This window comes from Bidens hawaiensis, unplaced genomic scaffold (assembly GCF_021521415.1).
Source record: "Bidens hawaiensis isolate Kalapana, Puna unplaced genomic scaffold, B.hawaiensis_p1.1 tig00034688_1, whole genome shotgun sequence".
NCBI lineage: Eukaryota > Viridiplantae > Streptophyta > Magnoliopsida > Asterales > Asteraceae > Bidens > Bidens hawaiensis.
In genome coordinates this window covers 1,392-22,560 of record NW_027496020.1, presented here as the reverse complement: position 1 = coordinate 22,560, position 21,169 = coordinate 1,392, and the positions used below count along the sequence as shown (strand labels likewise).

The following is a 21,169-nucleotide window of genomic DNA, read 5'->3' as shown; positions in this document are numbered from 1 at the left end:
TTTCTTTAAATTTAACTTTTACAGCATTAAGGTCATAGAAAGGTATGAAAAGTTAACTAGAAACAAGAAAGGTTGACCTGGAAAAAGAGGCTGTAATGTTCTTCTTCTTGAGAATCATCGTTTGACATGAGTGTCATCTTCATATGTTTTCTACACCATATGCTTGCCTTGTATACAGTTAAAAATGCAAATTTAGTTTACAAAATAAACTGAGTAATTGGTATATAAAATAACTACATGAATGAAAAGAAAAAAAGGTCAACTGTACCTTGGTTCCTAAAGCAAGCAATTGAGTGGATATATCTGAGTCTAGGTATGTAGTAGCCACTTGCAATATGGTTTTGTTAAGCATGCACTGAGATACATCCAAACAGGTGAAGTCTTCCCATAATGTCTACCATAGAGTTAATAAGATAACAATTAAGAAAAACAGAGCGATCAAAGACATAGAATACAATAAGCAGCTTGCTACATATTGGCAGGAACGAGTATTCAGAATATAATATAATATAATATTTCTCTCATGGAAGAACGAGTATGGATGACAGAACATGCAAAAATCAAAAGTTATGAAAACATGAGAGTGATGGTAAGTTGGTAACAACCATGGTGAATAGTAATAATCTTTCATAAAACTGGTAACATGTCTGGAGACACACAAAACATTCAATTGTTTATCAACAAGTCAAAAATAGAAACATCATCCTATATATTTCATACTAGCTGGCTTTGTGTAGAGGCTTGAGGAATCATAATACCGTTAAACATTGGAGAACAGAATGGATTTGATTATGAGTAAGATCTAGGTCTCCTCCTCCAAGCTGAGAAATGAGTTGAGTACGCGTCTCGACCACCTGTATGTAGCCAATAAATGAAATGGAGTCATAGAGCAAACTCACAGTCACAGTTGGTATAATTGAAACCAACAGGAAGAGTAGAATTAAATGAATCTTACTTATATCCTAAATAATTAAGGATTATAATAATAGTGACTACGACTTCCTAAACACACATGCATACATCTATTTGAATTTGAAGAAACAATCAATCCATCCGTCGGTTAATTAATTAGGAAGAAAATGAAACCCTAACCTAGGTAGTTAGCTCAAATAGATAAAGAAATAAGGGGAAAATGAAAGCATACATCTGAAGCTTTAATGGAGTCGAGCAAGCTCACGAGGTCCTTTTCCGTACAACTCGTTCTCTTCATTCTCCTCTCCTCTACTCTTCTCTTCTCTTCTCTTCTCTTCTGCCTCACTCACTTTCCCGCCGATTTGTTTCTTTTTAGAGTTATTAATTGCATAGTTGGTCCTCATGGTTAAATAATTACGCATTTTATCTCAATGGTTGGATATGACCTAAAACGAGTCGAGCCGAGCTCGTTTTGATCTTTATTTATAAAACTCGAGCTCGGCTCGTTTAATACTTATTAATTATTTTTTATATATTTATAATATATAAAATAATACATGTTATTTAGTTATTTTTTCATAAAATTATATATATCAATTAATAATTATTAACTATATATATAATTCCCCCTATATTAATATATAATTATAAAAAAGTATATAATTATTAAATTTTTTGCACTCCTAAATACGAGAGTTACGTTTACATAACATAGATGGTCCTTAACGATTAACGTCGTTAAATTTTTCAGTTACATACAAATAAAGTTATTAAACTATCATTCATGTTAAAAATATTCAATAAATTAATTATTACAAGAATAATGGGCCCGTCCTTTCTCTCTCTCTCTCTCTCTCTCGTAAAAGTTACACGCCCACAACCACCATGGCACCATTTGAATCTTACCACTTTTTGTCACTACTTTTAAAATAAGTCAATGGCATTCAGCCATTCACAACTTGAATTGCAATTCGAAATAAAAGTTAACTAGATTCTTAAAAAACGTCCACACATTTAATCAAAATCTAGCCAACAAACTTGGCGACCGAACTAAAATAGTCTGTGGCATACAAAAGTATAGTCGATGGTATTGCAGTTGAACGTCGGCATATTAGGGTTTAGATGTTAGCTGCTAAGAATCATTTATGTTATGAAAATTGAAAACGAAACTCTCGGGCTCATTTGTGAACATTTTTTCAACCAGCAGTTTAACTATTGAACTATGAGGACCAAAAGTGTAAAAATTATATATCATATGAACCAATCATGCAATTAACTTCTTATTTTGTGTATGTATGCAATGTAATTTGGAAGTTTGATTTTTTCCCGCAATTTTTAACTAGTAAATTACGTTCAACCCCTATAACCTTTACTTTATGCTTTATTAACCTCCATATTCATCCATAACAATCAAAATCTCATAGTCACAATAGTTATTATAATAATGATAATTACAAAGACAATGTAATCAAGATATAAATGTTATAATAATATAGTTAAAATATATACATTTTATAATTTAGAATAAAAGAAAACAATAGCAATTGTTTAACGTTGTTTTGATGCGTTAACTAGTGATTTTTTTTCCTAAGTGGTTTTGTGTTTTCTCTTCATGGAGGAACTATTAAAAGGTTGATCCTTCAAATATAGTTAAAAATGAAAGCCGAGAGAACCCTGAGAATGTGAATGCTCTTAGTTACTTAATTACTTTCTTATATAACAAAACTTAACCTCTCAAGCCTCAACTTGCTTAATTAGCTCTCTCTTTATGTGCGCATACATGTTTATGATTATGGTCATCTAGATATATCATAGATCGAAAAGCTAGCCTTTTAATGTGAGAAAATCATTTGTGGAGCAATGGAAGTTACCAAAACTAATAATAGCTATATAGAAAGAGATATAGATAAGTTTATTTTTATAATAATAAGACAAGACTAGCTAGAAACATAAAATTATCTTGGAAATGCATAGTAGAACAAAGTACAACACCATAACAACTTAAAACATCAAAAACATAAATTAAAGGATGACATCATCATCATCATCATAATAATAATAATAAAAGTTCAAATACAAAAACAGACCATGCATGCATGCCATTCTTGCTACCCGAAATAACTTAACCAATTCAAGGATGAATGATACCACCACCGATTCCACCGCCATGCACAGCACCAATACCGCCAATACCACCCAACCCACCTAGCCCACTTGCACCACCAAGGCCACCTAGACCACTAGCACCACCAATGCCACCAAGCCCACTTGCACCACCAACACCACCAAGTACTGGAAGCACGCCCGGATGTCCTACACCAGCAAAACCGCCAACACCACCGAAGGCGATGAAATTCTTTTCGTCTTTAACATTGGCAGCTGGTACCGCGGTGGTCGGAGTTACGGTAGTAGTTGGTATGTCTCTTGCATTGGTTTGCACAAAGAGTAGTACAAATGCACAAACACACAATGCTACAAAGAAAGACTTCATCATCAAATTATTTTAATTTAATTAATCACACACGAATTAGAATACTGGTGGTGGGATTTTATAGAGAAAAAGAATGGTGGTGGACAGTTGCAAATTAATTAATGAGATGCTTAATTAATTAGTGTTGTTGAGTTGCATACTTGCATGGTTTCAGAGTTCGGTGAGTGTGCATGAAAAGAAGAGAAAACTTAATTAACGTAGCTACCTAGTCAACCCTTCCCCTTGTTCTTTACGAAACAAGTTTCATATAATTATATAAACGTATGTATGTATGTCTCATGTTCGAACGGATTAGACCAACATATATATATATATATATATATATATATATACATTGTAATGGATGATGTTATAAAATGTTATCATCACTACGTACGTACTTGTAGCCAGGGATCATGTTGTGACTGGCATATTAATATATATGTAGTGATGCAATATATAATTATAATATCATAGTTAGTACGTATTTGATAATAACTATATATAAACAATAACAATATACTAATTAAAGTACTTGTTTGTATAACGGAAGAAGGTATACCTTATATAGTAGTTTATCATTCTTTCTTACAGGTTTCATGGCAACTTGTTATTCAAAATATCAAATCATATACAACAATTGTACAAAATTTCAAATAGAAATCAATCATATGCCAAGTCATTTCATCAATATCATTTTAACTGATTCACTTTGGCTTCTAATTAACATCAAACCACATAGTGTTACTATCTTGAACATGACTAGCTATTATAAAATATAAAGCATCCTAGAGACTTGGCGATACAACCCTCGATCTCTAAATGCTTCCAACAACAATGAACAAGAGTGGTAATTTCACACGATTAAAATCCCTCTACTGTACATCATTATCTACCTTGGAATCGCATACCATATCATTCGAGATATAAAGGACATGGTCGAGCCTGTACGGATTTAATTCATCCACGTTCTGAAATACAGAGAGTTGGACGTTTATAGGTCTGAGATTTCTCATGGGTACAACGTTGGCTATTTATAGAAACTTAACAATTCCTTTTGTTTGTTGTTTTTAGCAAACAAACTAAGATTTGCATTACTAAAGAACGTTACCGATAGAATTTTCATCCAGATAAATCAATAAAAGGGTTCTTATTAAATAAAAGTTGGCCGATCGGGTACCCATGCGATGACCTACATAAACCCTTGGGAGTAACAAGGTAAAAAAAAAGGAAATTAATTGGGTTTGTCTATTCAGACACCCATTTTAGACACGTTTTATCTTTTACGTATACCCTCTTTAAAGGGTTAAAGGGTGCCTTAATAGCATCTCCCAATTAATACTCATCCAAGAAGTGCTTAACAATCTTCATGGAAGGCAACACCACATGTTTCTCCCAAATATCTTCCACCTTTTCTCTATCGGTATCCACCACGATTGCTGCTCTAAACGCTTCTGTTGCATCGATTCTCTTTACATCCCACCCTAACTCCCTAAGCCTTAGGATCTTAGTCACTTGTTTTTTTCGCAAGTTGATGTGTGTTTTTCTTAATCCTTCCCACAGCCTCATTGTACGCTTCCTTTTGCCCCTCGGACCCAATGCAGTCACTTGAAAACTTCTTAAAATAGGCCTCGAACTCAGGTACTCCGATCGACTGGCCTAAACCGGACCGTTTCACGTTCATATGTTCCCCTGAGCGAAAGAACTCTTGTAACTCCTTGAACATACCTGACTCCAACATTTCATCTACCCGTTTTGATAAATACTTGTTCAAAACAGGTAAGTTTACGTCGATCCATATGAAACAACAATCGTAACGAAACTCCAAAGTACTTGGATCCATTCCATGCACGTTAAACAAGACGTCCATATTCGGGTCATAGTGATTTTGAACAAGTGAGTAAATTAACGAACTTGACCCTCCAACAACAACAGGTAACCCATGACGGGATTTGATTTCAGAAATGATTTCGGATGCAACTTTTCGAAATTCTGAAGCAATGAAGATGAACTTGGTCGGGTCAATACCGCCAAGAAGGTGATGTGGAACACCGGATTGTTCTTGCACTGTGACTTTGTTGGTGGTAACATCAAGTCCGTTATATACTTGCATCTTATCACAGTTGATAATCTCAGAGTTGTCGAAAAATCGACTAGCTAGATCGATTGAGAGACGTGATTTTCCAGTGCCGGTTGATCCCATAATTACGACAATTTTTGGCTTATTGTCACGTTCCATCTTCAACGTGACTGTGATATATATTGATCACGAAGAGAAGAGAACGTTGGGTATTGGTTATGGTTTATTGTTAGTAAGCATGTTTTTATAGCATTTAAAATACAAACGTTTTGTATATGAAATCATTAGTATTAAATTTTAGTTAATTATGTTCCTTATTTGACGTTACAAATATAAATGAATTTTTATTAAATTTCTTTAAAAATTAATATATATAATTAATTATCTTAGTTAGTTAAGTTAATTAATTTGATATCATTTAATTGTTATTTAATGTCAAAAAGGTAATTAATATTAATGATATCAATAATCATGATTTTATATTCATTTAAGTTGATTATGTTCCCCTTTTGCTATTTAATGTCACATGTATTAATGAATTTTTATAAAGTTTCTTTAAAATCAAATAGTTATTTATCTTGGTTAGTTAGGCTTTTGTTTATTTGTTATTTAACTTTTGGAAAATAATTCATCATCATCATCGTACTCGGTATATCCCACCAATAGCAAAGCTATAGTAGGGTCTGAGGAGGGTAATTACCTCTACCCCATAAGGATAGAGAGGCTGCTTCCGGTGAGACCCCCGGCTCGATAGTAGTTTTGCATCAAGCCTTGGACATAAGGCACATAGCACTCAATCATCGGGACACCGGCTGATCGGTGCATGTACCCTTGTCTTTCGGCTATCAACGCCACTACATGATGCCTGATTAACCGTCCGTCACTTTTAACGTTATTTTCACGAGATTAGTAAAATAACGTCAAAATTAGTGCAATTTCTCTTTTGTAAATAAACAACAACAATCATATCCCCGTAAACTCTCATTCACAGCAAAGCTGTTGATAGAGTTTTAATAAGGTGAGATGTAGGCTAGTATAACTTTTGAAAAATGATATCATATAATTGTTAACTAAAAAAAATAATATCATATATAATAACTGTCTTAAGTAATAATGTTTAATATGTGTGATTATATATATAGGGGATGGATTAGGCCAAATGATATTAGTGCGAGAAGTGAATCTTACATTTAATTAATTGTAATCAATGGTCTAAAATTAAATGATAAACTTGTAATTAACAAAAATATTATTTATCAGGATTTTAATGTAAAGGATACTTTTGTCGTGCAGGTTTTTATAAAGTTAAAATGGAGTTATCATTAACATTTAATTGACATTTATTACAAATTAACTTAAAATTTGAAATCAATATTTTTTTATTAATTTATTTTTAATTAAAAGTATTATAAATAAAATAAAATAATATTTTCTTTATAATTCATTAAATTCGTCAAATACCAGACTCGTGTATAGCCTACACAAATTCATATAGTGTGTTGGTGACATTTTGAATGTGTATACGGAAATGTTACAAATGTATGTTATTAAAATTTTTTGTCATGTATTATATTTAGTTTTATTTGTAAAATAAAAAAAAAAGTATCTATTGTTATGTGTAGGTTTATTAATGTACTGCGTATGTGGTATCACAAATTGCCTACACATATTGTTAATTCTGTGCATATAAGTAAATAATTTAGGGATTGAGATGACACAACCAAATTAATAGAGATTCAAGTGCATGTTAACTAACGGACCGTACTCCCTCTCCTTGATCCACTAATCATGAGTTTTCGTCATTATCATCTTCATAAACATTAGGGATCACCGATACCATTGTCTCACCCTCTTTAAAGGAAGCGATCACCTTCTTCACTATCTACACAAGTAATTAGCTTTACTATTCTTCAATATGTTCACAATGCCAAGATAGCGAACATATCAAGATTGAGTTTCCCAACTTAATACAATAATAGAATATAGATAGAAAATAAAGCTTGAATTTAAATGAATATTGCTTTGTTTTGTTCACACATAATAAATTTATGTTGGGTTTAAACAAAATTTATTGGTCACTAAACTTTCACATTGTTATACATATAGATATCTCAATTTCACATGAATCTTTTTATATATAACACACTAGTGACTAAACTCTATGTAAGTTACACATTATCAGTATTTAATAATATTAGGCGATTCTTGCCAGGAACATCAACAACATCAACAACAGCATAGCATGTATTATGTATATGTGTTTATAATATTTTGACCATCAAATCTTTTGCAGCAACATTACTATTGTTTTGTCTTTTTGAATGTGAAGCCATTGATATAATTAGTTGCAGCCTGTTTGTTATCTCTGTGAATGTGGGCCTGTCTGTTGGATCATGTGACCAGCACTCCTCCATTAAACCTTTCCATCTCTCGTCGCATTGATCCGGGATAGTCGGTCGCAGCATATTGCTCACAATCCCCCCTTAAAACACACACACACACACACACATATATATATATGTACTTAATAATTTATATTCTATTTTTAAAAATAACTCGAGGGAACTATTTATTACCTATGATGGCACCACAATGCATATCTGCGTAAGGCTCTTCTTCGGTTAAAATTTCCCACATTGCAATCCCGAATGAGAATACATCTACCTGCCACAACTTATAGTTACACCACAAATATAATAATTAAAGCATGTAGCTTCTATTTATAATGCTGTCCTTACTTTTTCAGAAACGCGAGTACTGCTACTGTTTAGAAGCTCTGGAGCCATCCATGGAAGTGTTCCCCTTACACCACCAGAAACAAATGTGTTTCGTTTAATTCTTGATAAACCAAAATCACCAACCTTGCATATAGGTCTATGAGGATCTCCAAGACTCACAAGCAGGTTTACACATTTCAGATCAAAATGAATAATTTTCTTCAAATGCAGGTACTCCATGCCAATTGCAGCATCTTGTGCGATAATCAGCTTCTTCCGCCAATCAAGCGCTCTACAACAACAATAAATATATTCTTTATATAAGCTTAATAATATATATTTCAATCAAAAAGCAAGTAAGTAATTGATAAGTCACCACCTGTTGTTTTTTAACAGAACATGCTTAAGTGACCCGTTAGTCATGTACTCGGTAACAGTAGATAGTGTACCCCCAGGCCCATCTGGCACCACACCGTATAATGCCACCACATTTGGGTGATGAAGATTTGACAGCATTTGGGCTTCCCTCCAAAAGTCTTTGGTCTGTCAAAAAATAAATCATGTATTTCTTTCAAATGTGTTAAAAGTATTCTTTTACTGTTGTCACAAATAGATCAAACAATTACCAAGCGTTCTTGTTCCGATGATTTCCCTGCAAAACAGCTTTTTCTTATCCTCTTGATAGCAACATCCGTTCCTCTCCATTTCCCGTGATAAACAGTTCCAAACGTACCCGATCCTAGCTCACGAAGTTCTTCAAGATCACTATTTTCTATTATCTGCACAGCTTATCTTGGTTATATTAACAAATTATAACTGTAACAATAATAATAATGATAATAATAATAATAACAACAACAACATTACCTGCAGACCATGTATCCCTGCTTCCACTTCAGCTATTACCTTACCGCTAACGAGCTCAACATTCAGTCTATTCTCATGCACGACATCCTAAAAAAGGCGAAACAATATTAATTTTAGGAAACAAATATTAACTGATAAACACAAGCATTCACAACTAAATTACCGCACTGGCAAACTGGGAAGCAACTGCAGAATTGGGTTCTTCTAGTATACATGGCACCGCTTTCGTCGATGACGGGATGCCATGTGGCAGATTATTAGTTACATCTTCAACCAAAACAGGAAATTCGGGCAAATCACAGTTTGAGTTATGTGATGATAGGCTTTTGCCACCAAGACTAACTTCAAAGCTCTCGACACCGCTACTAACTGGAGAGAAAATGTTATAATTTAGAGTTTCTAAATCATTGCTACAATGATTTCTTCCGTTCAAGTTTGAGCTTAGCATGACATTGTCCTGAGACGTAATATGCTGCAATCTTGAAGATGATACAGACATTAAATCACTGCTTGGTGTCCTACTAATAGAATGATTTGCATATTGAGTTTCTAGTGCTCCCCTTGAATCAGAGCAAAAGTTTAAATTCTGCGGCTCGGTCCATGTTATCATATCCTCTTCCCATACAACGTACTGCTTGCTAATATCCGAATGATTTCCACCTCCAAGTTCTCCTGAATACCTGCCTAGTTGTTGTCCATTTTCGTACGTTGGTTGCTGGTTCACTTGCTCTATCATTCGAGTTGGCATGCTAGGTGACGCTGACTGTACATTCGGTGTCAAAAAGTCCATTCTACCCCCTTCAAGGTTATCTAAGTCTTTACTAGAACTCTTACTAAGGCTTGGCCTTGTCATGCCATTTACCGAAATTACATACTCGTAGTCACTCTCGCTTTGCTCAACGGATCTTGAGTCATACGAAGAGAGACTCTCGGGCTCGTTTAAAGGCGCGAGAAATATTCTCAACCTTTGAGAAGATTTATCCAGCTCATCATATTCCTCAATCATATGCTGCAAATCCTCATTGGAACACACGGATATAAGCGCATCAAGGTCTTCGTCGGGAAGCTGGTACTTGATTATATGAGGTTGGTTCGATATGGAAAATGTTTTCTTGATGAGTTGTTGATAACTAAGGTTTTTGTTAATAGATTTAATCCTGGTCTCACCTCCCACATACCTAAGCTTCCCATCACTTGGCCTTGGCAATATCTTCCCACCAAAACTGCATAAAAATTTTAATTTCCCCGAAAACGAGTTATTTCTATTATAACACGGGTATGGCTGACGATGATGATCATTATATGTGTTTTTCTCCACCACTATTGGAACATAATATTGTTGATTCTGGTCTGTTGTTGCGTACGTTGTATGGTGATACTCGTGAAATGATTCGTCGGTGGGTTGGCGCTCTAATCTAGGCTTGCGTTCGCGGAGAAACTCAGGGGAAAACTCTTCACCTGTCTGAACGGAAACATTGCGTATGCAAGAGTATACATCTATGTCATTCGCATGTCGAACGACAGAACTACCTGGTGTCATAATTGTCTCAATACTTATGTAACATGAGCCAGGGTTTAATTAATTATAGAAGCCATTTGCAGATTCACCTCTATGCAAATCCTGCATACAACCATACAATTATGAACATCATTTGGATGGACATTCATTCATCCTAGTCCTACCAACAAAATATAATTACACGAAGAAAGTTCATCGCGGGCATCACAATTACGTACCAAATAATAAAGGAGGAGGGGCAGCCAATGCCATTGGCATTGTTGATGTTTAGAGGCTGCTGGCTACAAATCAAGAAACAAAAATCTAATATGTTTAGGAGGTTAATTAGTTGGTGTTGTTTTCTATTTTATTTTTGACCATCAAAATTTTTTATACTTTCATTCTAAACCATCAACATCTATCTATCTTGGCAAAAGCATACCAATTGTTTATCAACTATTTTTAAACTAATAGCTCATCCTAAAATACTTTCTTTACAAGAAATTAAATTAATTGTTTAAAAAGGATATACATAAATTTAAAAGCATCTATAGCACAAGTTTTAAATAAATATAATATCAGATGTGAATGAATTGGCAACCTCAGGTTTAGACAATTGAGTAGAGTAGTATGCACAAATTATTGTCATTTTAATATAGAAATGAATATATTGTTGGAAAATTTTATTAGTTGAAATTTTGGTGTTTGCTCAGCTGATATTTTGATCTTTGGATTGAGTGAAGGAAACATGTGTGTGGATTTAACCAGGTTTTCTCTCTAATGGGTTTGGGGAGTAGTGGCTTTACAGCTAGACAGGATGCCGAATGTGACTAAACATGAGAAGGTTTGTATTGGTATTTATACCTTTTGCATTTGACACTTTTGGTTTCCTCACACCCTCACACCTGAAGTTGTTGAGCTACTTAGCCAAGTCCAAAGGGTTATTCATAGTAATGTTATGACTCCAAGATCTATCAATTTGTTTGGTTGGTGAATTTTATGAGATCACAGTTTTTCATCAACTACATAGGGCTGTGATTTTGTAACAGTTGGTGTACATGTGGTTAAATTAACATCATGTGCTTATTGTTGAACCATATGGTTTTCTTGGCTTATGCTCCATTTTGAAAACAACATCATACTAAAAAAAACACAAAGTTGGCTTTTGAATAACAAGCGTCTGAAAACACAAGTCAGAACAAACATACAAGAATAGCAAAAGATATAAAAGAGCTTCTCAAATGCACAAACACAGATTCCTGCACTACCACCAAGATTAGCTCGCAGTAATGGTCATCATCCCCTTTCTTGGTTATTTATACTGCCAACAACGAAACCCATTGACCATCCGTTCAAGCTAGGGGCCATTGCAATCTGTATTAATAGAGAAAGAAAAAGAAAACTTATTTACTCAAGTATTCATATCCTTATCGCACTTTAAATTTGTTCACCTAAGATAGAGTCCGCTTGGGTCCTATTTCCTAGCATATTCAAGCCAGGGACAACAATCCGGGAAAGTTCTTACTTTGGCAGCTAAGGCTACATATAAGTTCAACGTAATCATTACAAATATTAGCACTACATGTAACATTATAATTATTCAGCCCGGCTCTTGAATAAAATGCAAATTCTTATTCCTCTCATTTTGTCGAGTTAGAAGCACATTAAATGGCCCAATAACATGTTAACATTGCAAGAACTTTCACTACACCAAATGAGTCTAGTACACAAATTATCCCTCTATTCAGAAGTCAAAACACGTAATCTGCATGCAAACTTCTAACAGTAGACAACATACAATTAACTACAGCTAAGAAAAAAAGTGAAAGAAGAGCAATGTTCACCTATCTCCAAGGCCTGTTGGGGCTTCGGGCGAAACCAAACTCTCAACAACAGTACAACGCTTCGAGACATTCATCCACATTCTGAATCACCGAGGATTCACTATTCTTGGAATCATACACAATCAACTTCGACCCGAACTGCAACAACATCTTCCCGTCTTTCGAAACAACAAAAGGCACAGAAAACTGATCCCTCCCGGGATCCGTCAAATACGGGATGGACACCAACTTAGTCACGAATCTCTCACCCCATAAACCTTCATCACCCATAACTCCGCTCGACTCCCACGATAATTACAAAGCACACACAAACCTTCACCCCAACGCCCCCAACGTCAAATCCTTCTCACCTTCACCATACACAGGCTGCAACACTTCACCATACGTCTCCGTCGCCAAATCCAAAGAAACAATCATCCACGAATATGTCGACCCGAAATCCTTACTAGCCGCCCAATGCAACACCCCCACTCGCAAACTTACCCGAATCATCCAACGGAATCCCATGCGGAAACGCGCCAATCTTATTCCAATTCCCACGTCTCAACGAGTACACACCCTAACCGAAGTAAAATACTTTGCCCTGTCTTTAAACACACACGAAATCTCAACCACCTTATAATCATCACCCGACGCATCATACCCAAACCCGTACAACACATAACACCCCCGGCTGCGCTTTCCGTCCACAATACGGTAACCTACTCGAGCGCCTAGTACTCGGGTTCCAAATAAAACAAAGTATCCCTCCTCAATGGCGACACACACCAACCCGTTACACGAACCGACAATCCAAACAGACTTCCTAGGGTGTTTCATCGGGTAATCAAGCTCAACGGAATTATTATTAACGGAAGTATGAGGATACAAGAGATGATAAAGATTACAGCTTTTGAGGTTAATTTTGGGCACAGTGCTGTAAATGAGTCTATGATGAGCATAAAGTTTGTTACTTTTTGATAAATTGAGGTGAGATTTGATGAAATGAGGATCGGAGATTAAAGAGTACCATGATTTGCAAACGGAGGTGCAACGCAGCAGCGATTCGACGGGGAGTCTTGAGAGGATTTCGACGATGATTTCCTGCAGAAGCGTAGGTGGATCATCGTCTGATGTCTTTTGTTGCTTCTGATTGCTGCTGCTTTCAATTGACATTTCTAGGGTTCTTACGTGATTGAATTGAATTGATTTGGGGAAAAAGAAAATACCGTATAATAATATTCTTATGATGATCAGTAGTTGTTAATATATGCTTTTCTGCATATTTATTTACAATTAAACTCCTTGTAGTTTTCATGACAGGTTAATAATAATCCCAAGTGAGTTTATCGTTACCGGTGCGAGCACCCATATTACTGGCTCTCAATGCTTCCCGTTAAATAAAAAAACTTAAGAGCGATAACTTGTTTTTTTCTGAAATTCAAACTGATTTTTAAGGTTTTTTTATCAGACGGATGATACGAGTCGATTGATGTAAAACTTATGATGCTACAAACGGCTTAATGTTTGTTAATTGGATGTTCAAAACACCCGATTTGAAATACTAATTAAGTCGTTTGAAGCATCGTTTCGAGCTAAGATTACATTAATGGACTCATATCCTACTTTCGATCAAAAGCTCTAAAAATCAGTTTAAAATTAGGGGAAAAAAGTTAACGCCATTAAATTTTTTTAACTAGAACCACTGAGAGCCAATTTTGTTAAATTTAGAATCACTTGTGATAATAAACTTAGTTGGAATTATTATCGACCAATAGCCTTTAGTTTTGAGTATTAAAATTCAATACCCCCTTTTCATAAATCCTCTTGTATTTGCCTAGTTTTCATAAAACTTAACTTGAATCTCTTTAATAAATAAATAACCTCAAGTTTGAGGATGTTTCTTGAATAAATACATGATAATACACATGCATCAAACATTATGATATCAAGCCAACATATTATCAATTAGCAAAGCTTAAAATCCGCATGTTGTGGCAGAGACGTGAATGATGAGAACTTGGGAGGTACTTGTTCGACTCGTTACTGTATGCATTTTGTCCAACATTAAAAGGTGGTGAGATTAGTTGTGTAGTTAATTATACTTGAGGGTGTACCATTTAAAAAAGTTATGGGGTTAATGGTGTAACTGAATGGAAGTTGAGGGGCCTGAGGGGTACTATATGGAAAGTCCGTTTATGTTTGTTTGTTTAATATATGAACAAACATACACAAAAAAATTATGTTCAATTAGTTAAACAAATAAACATGAACATAGCCCCGTTTGTTCAATTATGTTTATGAACGTTCGGTAATGTGTTCATTCATATTCGTTTGTATATGTTGTTTATGAAATTTTTTTGTACATTTATTTATTAAATTTAAGCATTTTTATATTTTTTTAATTTATTGTCCCTAATATAAAATAGGAAACCAAAATTCCACTACACTTCTAATGGATAGCAACATCAACATGTTACTATGTTAGTACAACATCCATCAAACCATTGTGATCAAATTTGGGTTGGGTCCGTGTTCGGGTCAGCCTGAAACCTGACATGAGCTGCCACCCCACCCCTAGCAACCTATGGTTATCTGCGAACAAACGAATATGAAACCTAAACACACCAACCTTTACAGAATTAAAAAACCATCAAGGTTAATTCATTTGTTACATATTAAGTAGCAACTAGTCTTGGGCAGATCAATTTTAAATTTTATAAAATGATATGGAACATACATCATTTGTTATTGCTGCTATCGGATTGGATTTCGATACGCATTCTTTGTGTGTAAATTTCTTCAATTGCATCCACAAATGTAGAAAGGTTCTGGCATACTTGTCCGTCTAAGGAATTCACCCTTTCCTGAAAGAACAAAGATTATTAGCCAGCTAGAGTTAATTTTCTGTTATAAAATTTGAAACCAAGATATGATACTTCAAATATGACATTTCAACACTTATGTCCTATTTTTAGGTTTATAAATACCTACTAACTAACGCACTATTACTCCGTTAGAGACAGTTTATAACCCGTTTTTACTATTAGATAATTCCTTATATGAGGAAGTTAAAAATACATGAGATATGCATAACTGACCTCAACTTTGCAAAGAAAGCTGAAAGTAACCTCCTTTGAAGATTGACTTGAAGCCTTTAAGGATAGTAGCTTTAAGGGAGAACTGGTAATAGGCCACCCTGGTGATACTTTTATACAAGCTTCAACTCCATCCACCAGATGAGCTATTATTATCTCATCTTTGTCAGCATACTCAATGAAGTGTCTATATCCAAACAAACACATTTAAGTAATATAACGAAAACGAAAAAAAAAACAGCTACAAGACATCTGGTAAAACAAGTATATTAAAAGTAAAGAGCAATGATCGGGTAAAAAACTGTAGAGTTTCATTGATTTTGCACATAAATCTCTGAACTTAAAGTCCATAGACTTTTAAAACTTGACAAGAAGAGCCCTAACAATCTTTAGACTTAATCGTGCAAAAAAAATAAGTTTTGTTTAGGACTTAAAAAGTTTTATGAATTTTAGTCATGCAAAGGATTACAAACTTTTATTTTCATAACAAAAGGCAGGGAAGTTTTATAAGTCGAGAAACGTAAAACTAAACTCTAGGGCCTTATTTTAGAATTCAACAAAAGTCCACAGGAATTTTTTCAACAATTTTCCTAAAATGAACTACAAGTTTTGCCCGAAATCTCACCTTGACTTGCTTGCAGCTTTAACCAAAGATTTCCTCAAGGTGCTTAAAACAATTTTCTCTTGAACTCTTTGTACAAAGAATCCCAGTGAGTTCTCAGAAATTGGAAGAAGAGAAAACTGGTGCCTGTAATTGTAAGAATAAAATAATCAAAATTTCAATAAATGCAAACGTGGATGCAAAATAAAGCTACATTTCACCACACAAATAACACGTAGTTGAGCCCATCAAATGTAGAGTGCAGAAATGGCCAAAAGGGAGATGAAGACTGAAGGTAGGATTGGGTAACAGGTAAAATAGATTTGGGTCAAAACAGGTCAATTCTATATGTGGGCCAACCTACCGATGGTGTTTTGTCCTTTCTCTACAATTTCTGTATGAAGTTAGTGTCCTAGATTAGATTACAAAAACCATGCAAGTGAAAAAGTATAACTTCGGTTACGTAAACCCATTTAAAACAGTGTCAGGATGGTGAGTTTTGGCACATTTAACTAATTCCACTATCAGTTAAAAGCATGCACTAATATACTACCCGAATTGACACATTCCTGTCCATAGAGGTTGACACTGCCGCCTTGGATCAAAACGGGTAACTTTTATGTGTGGTCAAGTCATGCCAACCCACCAACACTTTTCCGTCCTTTCGTTTTATGTTACGCATAGTTAATGTATTATATATGATCAAAAACTACAATAATGGATATCTAAAATAACACTATGTTTTCTGTTACTAAAACAATTGGGACATTGTAAGCACTTGAACAAACATTACACAACAGTTGGCCCGTCTTTGTTATTAGCTAAGAATATTGAATTTTACCTGTTACCAATAAAATACTACCCGAATTATACAAACGGGTCTCACCTCTGGCATAAATATGATAAAATTTAAAGCAAAGTGGTGCTATGGCTGCTAAAAAAAGTATTTCCTTATGTGGCAATGCTTGTTAGATGAGCATCTATTTTGAGTATTTGCAACATGATTAAGATCCACATAAGCATTGTGTCTGATATACAATATGATCATCATCACAAAGTTGATATGAAAACTAAAAACAAAAGTAAAAGTTGAATTAACTTACGCCATTGACTGCGCAGCACCAATAATTTCACCAATGTACACATCATTTGGAAAAATCTAAAAAGATGTAGAGTGTCATAAGTTAGAAGCATGAAATGGTATATAAAAATTAACATTAGCAATTTTGAAAAAGTCTGTAAAGCACCATTTCACTTATTAAACACACAAACAATAATACCTCAGCATTCTTTAGTTCCAATGTGTCATCCAAAAGTTCTATAGCCAACTCATGATTCTGCTCAGCCATTTCTACTTCAGGAAGATATGTTCTTATAGACAAACTGATTCGGTTTCCATCATATTCAATGACTTTAAGTCCAGTCAACGCATCCTCCATCTTTACAAGACCTTCAAATCTGCGTGTTTTAGGTAAAAGAATATAATTAATAGCAGTCGAAGAAAAGTTAAAACCACTTGCAACTCCAATTATCCTCGCAGTACCTTTTTCTAGCGTAATCAAGGTTTTCCAAAGATGCTAGAATTCTTTTTCCCTTCTCAATCTGGCCATTGAGCTCTAAAATCTTTAGAGAAGAAAAAATGAAACCATTGAATAAACCAATCAGTAGACAGTAATTACATAGGAAAAAGCATAAACAATACAAGCTACATAAAACATATCTTATCATGGCTATTGCATGCCAAAAGGCCACATTGTCAAACCTTAAACTTGGAAGCGTTATGTGCACCCTCAGATTCTAGTTGATATTCTTCACTGTTTGTTTTAAGGCCCTTGAACATAAGATTTTACACAAAGAATAATGTGAGGTTATCGATCTGTTCTGTAAGGTAAATGAAGTCATACAGTAAATAGATGAGTTGGTGGCAACTTACTTGTGACTGAATGAACTCTAGTGAAGCCTTTTGTTCCTCAATTTTACTCTGTAATCGGATAAAGTCTGCAATCCAAATGCATTATTATAAAGCCAAAACAACATTCAATGCATCTTTAATATATTTTCTCACCTTCAAAGTAAGCTGCGGTAAGATTACCAACTTCATCAGAAAGCTTGGCATTTTCGGCCTTTTGAGAGGAAAGCTCCCCTTTTCAGATTCTCCAAATACGTGTCTATGTAAACAAATGTCAAACGGTTCAATTGATAATAAACTTACATTATTGTAACCATAACAAACACGACGGGTGTAAATAGTACCACATTTTCCCTCGTGAGGATTCAAATAACACCACACTTTAGCCTGAGCTAAAAAAAAGAGAATTCAAATCCAGCTGATCCTTTTTTATTTCATTTTCAATGATTGTATCAGTTGGCAAGGCTGTAAATGAACCAAACATTCGACGGAGGTTCACATTTAATAAAGAACGATCATGAATACAAGCCATATTCATTCAATTGTGTACGTGAACGTTCGATAATGTGTCGGTAAACGTTTGTATGTTGATATTTGTCGTCCATTAAAGGTTTTTGATATTTTTTAATGACTTTTGTAATCTCATCATACACGTTTAAGCAAAACAGTTAACTACAAAACATTAAGAAATATATGAGTATTATTATGTGACTAAATTAAAATATGAATGAATATGAACAGCAACACTGAGCATTCTGGGTAAGGCAAATGAAGTAAAACATTTTTTGTGTTGGTGAAGCATTGGTAAACAAGTTCATTTCGTTAATGAATAAGAATTTATGATTTGGTTAGGTGTTGGTGAAGCGAAAGGTTGTCGGTTAACAAAAGAAAAGTGATATATATATATATAGATACATATACCTTTATCCTGAGGTTGTAAGGAAGAGACATCATCCGAGTATTCTCCAATAATCTGACTAAATTGACCCTAAACAAACAAAGGTAAGCAAGTAAGTAAATGATAATAAAAGAAATTGGTTGAGGCAAGTGACCTGAAGCTGTAATACGCATTCTCTGAGCAATACTTCCTCATCCGAAGCACAGCAATTGCTGCTTCCAGTTGTTCGATTCGACTGCAAATGAAATGATAATAAGAAATGAGTGTGCTAGGGTTTGGTTTTTGAGAAATACATACATACATAGATAGATATACCTCTGAATCGCCAACAGTGTTGGATCTCCCATTGTTTGTTTGTTTGTTTGTTTGCTGTCAATATAGTATTTATATTAACATGATCATAAAATGACTCACAAAGCCTATTATCAATTTCATTTTCCATGTTATTGTGTTTTTTTTTTAATTTTTATTAGTTCCAACTCCTGAGTCATTTGTCTTTCTTGCACGTGTCAAAAGGTTGCAGGACGGCCCCATACAATGATCGCAAAAAGACTTGCACGCAATAGATATACATACATACATACATATACGGTGGCGTTGGTTGGATATAGTGTCACAATAAAAACAAACACAATAAGCCATGAAAATGCATCCACAATCGCAACATATAAACAATTATTTTTTCAAATACACGTCATCAGGTGCCCTTCACCACGTACTCTCCTGCTATTGTAATACTTCAAGAAGTTAAGTATCAATCAAAGTTTGCGTACAAGTTGTTGTTTAGGTGTAATGTGTTTTTTGGCGGATGTAATGGTTTGGTGACATGGCAGGTTGACTTGGTCAAATTAATAAGCAAAGGGGAAGCGATAAGAAGGAAGAAGCAAAAGCAACGTCAACCATTATTATCCCACAACCGATGATCAATTCATCATACATACAGACAGACTACTAGCACTGTGTAAAGTCAGTCAGTCAGTCAGTCAGTTAATCTCCTCCTGTACAGCTAACATAACACCTCTTCTTATATTGCTTGCTGCTGGCTACGGCGTTGACCGTGGTCATCGGTGGCGAGGAGTATTTTAAGGCGTTCAATGTCAGCTACGATCACAGAGCCCTAATAATCGATGGACAACGGAGAATGCTTATATCCGCAGGAATTCACTATCCCAGGCCACACCCAACGTATGTTAATGTTATCAATCATTTTTTACACTTCACAACGCAACTACTTATTTCTTCTTCAATTTCTTTCTATTATTAGCATCATCCTAAGTAAGTAAATTGGAGATACAAACATTATTATTATTATTATTATTATTATTATTATTATTATTAGAATTAAATAAGTAAATAATTGATCATCTACTTTCCATTTAGCCTCAAACATGAGTTCGCCTCGTGTCTTGTTTTCTCAACCTCTCGTTTGATATTTATTAATTTATATACTCTTTTGAGAGAAACCTTAAACTAGCTAAAGCTCACCTCGAACTCGATTGTGCAGTGTAAAATTCATACATACAAGTCCAAAAAACTTGTTTTTACAAAAATATACACAAATCTCGAGCTCGATAACTAAACGAAACTTCTTTGAGGAGTTTCGTGCTTTTTATCGATCCGAGCGGCTCATTTGCACTCCAATAGACAAACTATATTGATACCATAAACACCTTTAACATAGAAACAATAATAATTAGAAAAACCTTGCATCAATTTGCATCCGAGTATTATGATCACTTTTTACTAAACATGTAATGGATGTTCAATGTTGTTCATATGTGCTATCAATTTTAGATGTGGCCTGATTTGATTGCCAAGAGCAAAGAAGGTGGAGCTGATGTCATTCAAACTTATGTATTCTGGAGTGGCCATGAGCCACAAAGAGGACAGGTAGCTACTTTCCAACTAATTAATTACTTTATTATTTGCCAATTCTCTTCATGTATTGTTTTTATTATTTTCTTTTATCATTCTGCTTTCAGTATAATTTCGAGGGGAGATATGATCTCGTCAAGTTTGTAAAAATTGGTGGGAGCCAGTGGCCTTTATCTACATCTCCGAATCGGTCCATATGTTTGCGCAGAGTGGAACTTTCGGGTCTCAACATTTCCCCTATTCTATTTGACATTTTACAATCAGCGTCAGCCTTTGTTTGTAACACTTGTTGGCGAATCAATATGCATTAATATCAAGTTCATGACATTGCAGTGGCTTTCCTGTGTGGCTTCGTGATATTCCTGGAATTGTATTTCCGTACAGACAACGAACCCTTCAAGGTACAACTACACCAGATAGT

The 21,169-nt window shown here is 34.7% G+C and overlaps 2 protein-coding genes, 1 long non-coding RNA gene and 2 pseudogenes across 3 annotated transcripts; 1 reads left to right on the top strand and 4 right to left on the bottom strand.

The window, feature by feature from the left end:
- Window positions 1-4,700: 4,700 nt before the first annotated feature.
- Window positions 4,701-5,621, bottom strand: LOC143586530 (adenylate isopentenyltransferase pseudogene; annotated as a pseudogene).
- A 2,024-nt stretch (window positions 5,622-7,645) lies between these two features.
- LOC143586529 (uncharacterized) lies at window positions 7,646-10,586 on the bottom strand. The gene is made up of 7 exons (XM_077068060.1): window positions 9,210-10,586; window positions 9,047-9,133; window positions 8,806-8,958; window positions 8,559-8,722; window positions 8,201-8,471; window positions 8,039-8,126; window positions 7,646-7,944 (listed from the first exon to the last, which is right to left on the bottom strand). The coding sequence occupies exons 1-7, from the start codon at window positions 10,584-10,586 to the stop codon at window positions 7,724-7,726; spliced, it is 2,361 nt and encodes a 786-aa protein (XP_076924175.1). The 3' UTR covers window positions 7,646-7,723.
- A 1,802-nt stretch (window positions 10,587-12,388) lies between these two features.
- LOC143586536 (F-box/kelch-repeat protein At3g23880-like) lies at window positions 12,389-13,543 on the bottom strand (annotated as a pseudogene).
- Window positions 13,544-14,887: 1,344 nt separating this feature from the next.
- Window positions 14,888-19,938, bottom strand: LOC143586528 (uncharacterized). Its single transcript, XM_077068059.1, has 13 exons — window positions 19,885-19,938; window positions 19,189-19,242; window positions 19,028-19,108; window positions 18,897-18,963; window positions 18,132-18,209; window positions 18,000-18,064; window positions 17,829-17,897; window positions 17,610-17,689; window positions 17,347-17,524; window positions 17,170-17,225; window positions 16,091-16,213; window positions 15,469-15,652; window positions 14,888-15,234 (listed from the first exon to the last, which is right to left on the bottom strand). Exons 1-13 carry the CDS (start codon window positions 19,936-19,938, stop codon window positions 15,109-15,111), a joined length of 1,215 nt encoding a protein of 404 aa, XP_076924174.1. The 3' UTR covers window positions 14,888-15,108.
- Window positions 19,939-20,046: 108 nt separating this feature from the next.
- On the top strand, window positions 20,047-20,894 carry LOC143586535 (uncharacterized). Its single transcript, XR_013144724.1, has 3 exons — window positions 20,047-20,058; window positions 20,668-20,763; window positions 20,856-20,894. It is a non-coding gene; the product is annotated as an uncharacterized LOC143586535 (long non-coding RNA).
- The last annotated feature ends 275 nt before the right edge of the window (window positions 20,895-21,169 follow it).

What these genes read in the sequence shown, in the direction of transcription:
- LOC143586529 (XM_077068060.1), bottom strand. Translation starts at nt 10,586, where the DNA reads ATGACACCAGGTAGTTCTGTCGTTCGACATGCGAATGACATAGATGTA. An exon ending in GTTCTGTTAAAAAACAACAG is followed by an intron (nt 8,472 to 8,558) that starts GTGGTGACTTAT and finishes TTGTTGTTGTAG; the next exon opens with AGCGCTTGATTGGCGGAAGA. An exon ending in GCATTGTGGTGCCATCATAG is followed by an intron (nt 7,945 to 8,038) that starts GTAATAAATAGT and finishes GTGTGTTTTAAG; the next exon opens with GGGGGATTGTGAGCAATATG.
- LOC143586528 (XM_077068059.1), bottom strand. Translation starts at nt 19,938, where the DNA reads ATGACCACGGTCAACGCCGTAGCCAGCAGCAAGCAATATAAGAAGAGG. An exon ending in GGTGCTGCGCAGTCAATGGC is followed by an intron (nt 16,214 to 17,169) that starts GTAAGTTAATTC and finishes TTACAATTACAG; the next exon opens with GCACCAGTTTTCTCTTCTTC. An exon ending in AAAGCTGCAAGCAAGTCAAG is followed by an intron (nt 15,653 to 16,090) that starts GTGAGATTTCGG and finishes GTTTGGATATAG; the next exon opens with ACACTTCATTGAGTATGCTG.